We start from the raw sequence: 3593 nt of genomic DNA, 5'->3' as shown, positions 1-3593 counted from the left end.
TTTGACAGTTGAGGATGCCTGGAATTCAAGCATTCTGTGCCCATTCCTGGCTTCTGTTCATTCGCAAATGGTTCCAACTTGGGGAAATTACATAAACGGTCGGCCTTCTCCGCAATTATATTGCGTTGACAGCGTTGAGGTGGCGGACTGCAACCTTTTTCACAACGTGCATGTGAAGCACTGCTTCCTTGTAGCAGAGAACAGCCCGGCCTGACGGTGCCCCTCACCCAGAGGGCCCTCACGGACCACTCGTGGCGGGCATGGAAGTGCTCCGTCTTCAGCGAGAGAGGCTGCTGTCTCCACCTTTTCCAACCCCCCCCCCCCCCACCCACCCCCTCGGTATGCATTTAGCAAAACCCTCTCAGAGCCTCTTGAAAGCACTAGCGCTAACACGCCGCGCTGTCACGCACACGCCTAACTCCGAGCCGTTGTTCCAACCGCTGTTGCCATGGTGATTCTTCTGACATCTCTCGGATATCTTTTTAACCCCAAGCGTGGAGAGGCTCTGAGTGTGTGTTTGTGTGTGTGTGTGTGTGTGTGTGTGCGTTGGCAAAATTAAAGGCCCCTATTTTTTTATCCTGCTTTAAAATGTCTTAAACCGCTCATCCCGGGGTTACGGCCCCAAACGAAAACATGTGCACATTGATCAGAGAGGAGAAAGAGAAGAAGACATTATAGAAATATGACTTTTAAGTGCATTGCATTGCAATCACAGGACACCTGCTCTCTCACATTATCTCCCTGGTCCAACCCCACCTGCTCTTTGGTTCCTCCTCCACCTTAAATGTTCTCACTGGTTCCAACTCCACCCTAGCTGCTCTCTCTAGCTCCTCCTCCACCCTACCTGCTCTCTCTAGCTCCTCCTCCACCCTACCTGCTCTCTCTAGCTCCTCCTCCACCCTCCCTGCTCTCTCTAGCTCCTCCTCCACCCTACCTGCTCTCTCTAGCTCCTCCTCCACCCTACCTGCTCTCTCTAGCTCCTCCTCCACCCTCCCTGCTCTCTCTAGCTCCTCCTCCACCCTCCCTGCTCTCTCTAGCTCCTCCTCCACCCTACCTGCTCTCTCTAGCTCCTCCTCCACCCTACCTGCTCTCTCTAGCTCCTCCTTCACCCTACCTGCTCTCTCTAGCTCCTCCTCCACCCTACCTGCTCTCTCTAGCTCCTCCTCCACCCTCCCTGCTCTCTCTAGCTCCTCCTCCACCCTCCCTGCTCTCTCTAGTTAAGCTCCCTGCTAGCTGCCCTCTCTATGGCCTCCTCCACCCTCCCACCTCTCTCTGTCCGGCTCCATCACCACCTCCGCTCTACCTGGTCTCTCTTGCCCAGCTCCACCTCCAAGGCCTGGTCGTCGTTGGCGTCCCTCTTGGGTCGTACGAACGCCGGCGGAGTCAGCTGGTGGCTCTTCTGCATGTCCTCAGGCTCCACCCCCTTCCCGTCCCTCATCCGAGACCACGCCTCCTTGTTCACGTTGCACCCATCCCTGGTGGGGGGGGGGGCTGCGTCGGCTTCCTCCTCCCCCCCCTCCTCGCTCTCGCCGCGGGCGGCTGCCACGTCGGTGGCCCCGCCCACATTGTCATCTGCTTGATCGTGAGTGGCCGGAGGCGCGGCCACCTTCATGCCCTGCTGGAAGGCATTGACAACGGCGTTGCACTTCTGCACCTTTTCCACCTGCTGCTTCTTAGACATCAGCACTCCCATGGCTGGAGGGGGGCGAGAGGGGGAGGGAGAGAGGGGGAGAGAGGGGGAGTTAGTGTGTGTGGATAAATAGAAAGAAAAATTGTTCAATGTTAGATAAATAGGAGTACATTTCCATGCGCTTATGTTTTTGGCTTCCAGACCCTACTTTGTCAGTTAATATATTGTTTGCTGTTAAACTAAGTATATTTCTCCAGTGTCAGGGTCGTCATTATCAGTACTGATGTTCTGCTCAGATCCCAGTCATGAATCTCATCTGCATCGTCCACCAATTTCAGCTCTTCTAACACGTTCAACAGGCCACCATAAACACAGTATTTACGACCTGAACAAGACATTTTATCCTCCAAGGACACGGAAATAGACATCTCCCTCTCCTTCTCTCTCTCCTTCTCTCTCTGTCACTCTCTTCTTTATCTCCCATCTTCTCTATCCTCCCCCACCACCACCACCACCACCTGTCTCTCTCCCTCCATCTATCCCCATTTCCTTCAGGGGCCTCAGCACAATATAGTAGGACTAAAGGACGCAAACTTTTAAAATATATTTTTCTTCTCTATCGCTCTCCCCCTCTCTCTTCTTCTCTCTCTCTCTCTCTCCTTCTCTCTCTCTCTCTCTCCTTCTCTCTCTCTCTCTGTCTCTCTCTGTCTCTGTGTCTTGCTTCCTCTGTCTCTCTCCCATCCTCTCTCTGTCTCTCCCTCAACTTCTCTCTCTCTCTCTGCTCGATCCTCGCTATCGCCCTCTCTATCTTTCTACTGACCTCCCCCCCACTATCTGTCTACCTCCCACAAGCTCTTTTTCTCGGGGAGCTTCTCCCTCTCCCATCCTCCCTCCCTACCATCCTCCCCCTCTCCCTCTCTCTCTCTCTCCCTCCCTTTCTCTCCCTCTAACTCTCCCTTCACCAGGTCTGCTACTTGAGCATCTCAAGTGTAAACAGAGCACAGTATCTAAAACTCAATATGTAATCACACCTGTACAGCACCTGTGTGTGTGTGTGTCTTTGTGTGTGTGTGTGTGTGTGTGTGTGTGTGTGTGTGTGTGTGTGTGTGTGTGTGTGAGTGAGCAAGTGTGCATGCGTATGTGTGCATGTGCGTGTGTAAGTGTGCAGAAGTGCACGTGTGTGTGCGTGTGGGAGTTTGTGTATGCATCTGTGTGTGCATGCGTGTGTGGGTACGTTTGTGTGTGAGTGTGTTTTCATATGCGTGAATGCGAAACTGAAAAAGGCCATTAAAAACACGCTGGCTGCACACCGAACCCTACTCATCCCAGCAACCCCCCCGCACCTCTCTCATCAGCCTGTTATTACGGCCCAGGGAAGGTCAGCTGTGGTCCAGTGTGAAGAGTGTTGGTTATTGGCGCTCAAGCCGGAGGCGATCGCGGCTTGTCCTGTACATGTGGTTGACCTCCGTTACGGTGATGACAGTTTTGCATATTTGATTAGTTTCATTTTATTTATTTAAATTTCAATTTAGTAATATATTACTAAATTGAAATTTCAATATATATATATTTATATATATATATGTATATATATATATTTAGCAGTCTTGTTTTATTTTTGGAGAAGGGTTTGTTTAAGTTTAAGAAATCTTAGTGTTAGTTTTGGTCTTTTATGGAATATGGGTTATTTTTAAGGGGTGGGATTCTGTGCAATAAAAACGGTGTAATAAGGACTAAAACAGATAGATCCACCCAAAACACTGTCTGTGAAATACATCGAAAAGACATGATGATCTCTCTGTCGTTTAACTTTTTTTACCTTTTGTAAAGACTACCTTTTGTAAATATTGTTTTCCGCTGGTTATTGATTTATTGCAAAGCCTTTCTTTTATTTTTATTTCAGTATAAAAATAAAAATCTGCACACCTTGTTCTTCATTAACGATAATAACATTGACCTATGT

At 49.8% G+C, this 3593-nt stretch overlaps 1 protein-coding gene across 1 annotated transcript in view; it reads right to left on the bottom strand.

The window, feature by feature from the left end:
- phf24 (PHD finger protein 24) overlaps positions 1–1693 on the bottom strand; it is a gene marked incomplete at both ends in the record, with an annotated part of 18216 nt that extends 16523 nt beyond the window's left edge. The window contains one exon of the mRNA XM_079755724.1: positions 1304–1693. Coding sequence (XP_079611850.1) covers positions 1304–1693 — 390 coding nt within the window. The remainder of the gene's footprint in view (positions 1–1303) is intronic.
- Positions 1694–3593: the final 1900 nt, after the last annotated feature.

This window comes from Pollachius pollachius, assembly GCF_949987615.1.
Source record: "Pollachius pollachius genome assembly, chromosome: 18".
NCBI lineage: Eukaryota > Metazoa > Chordata > Actinopteri > Gadiformes > Gadidae > Pollachius > Pollachius pollachius.
Note: the sequence above shows the minus strand (reverse complement) of the source record. Positions and strands in the feature narration are given on the sequence as shown.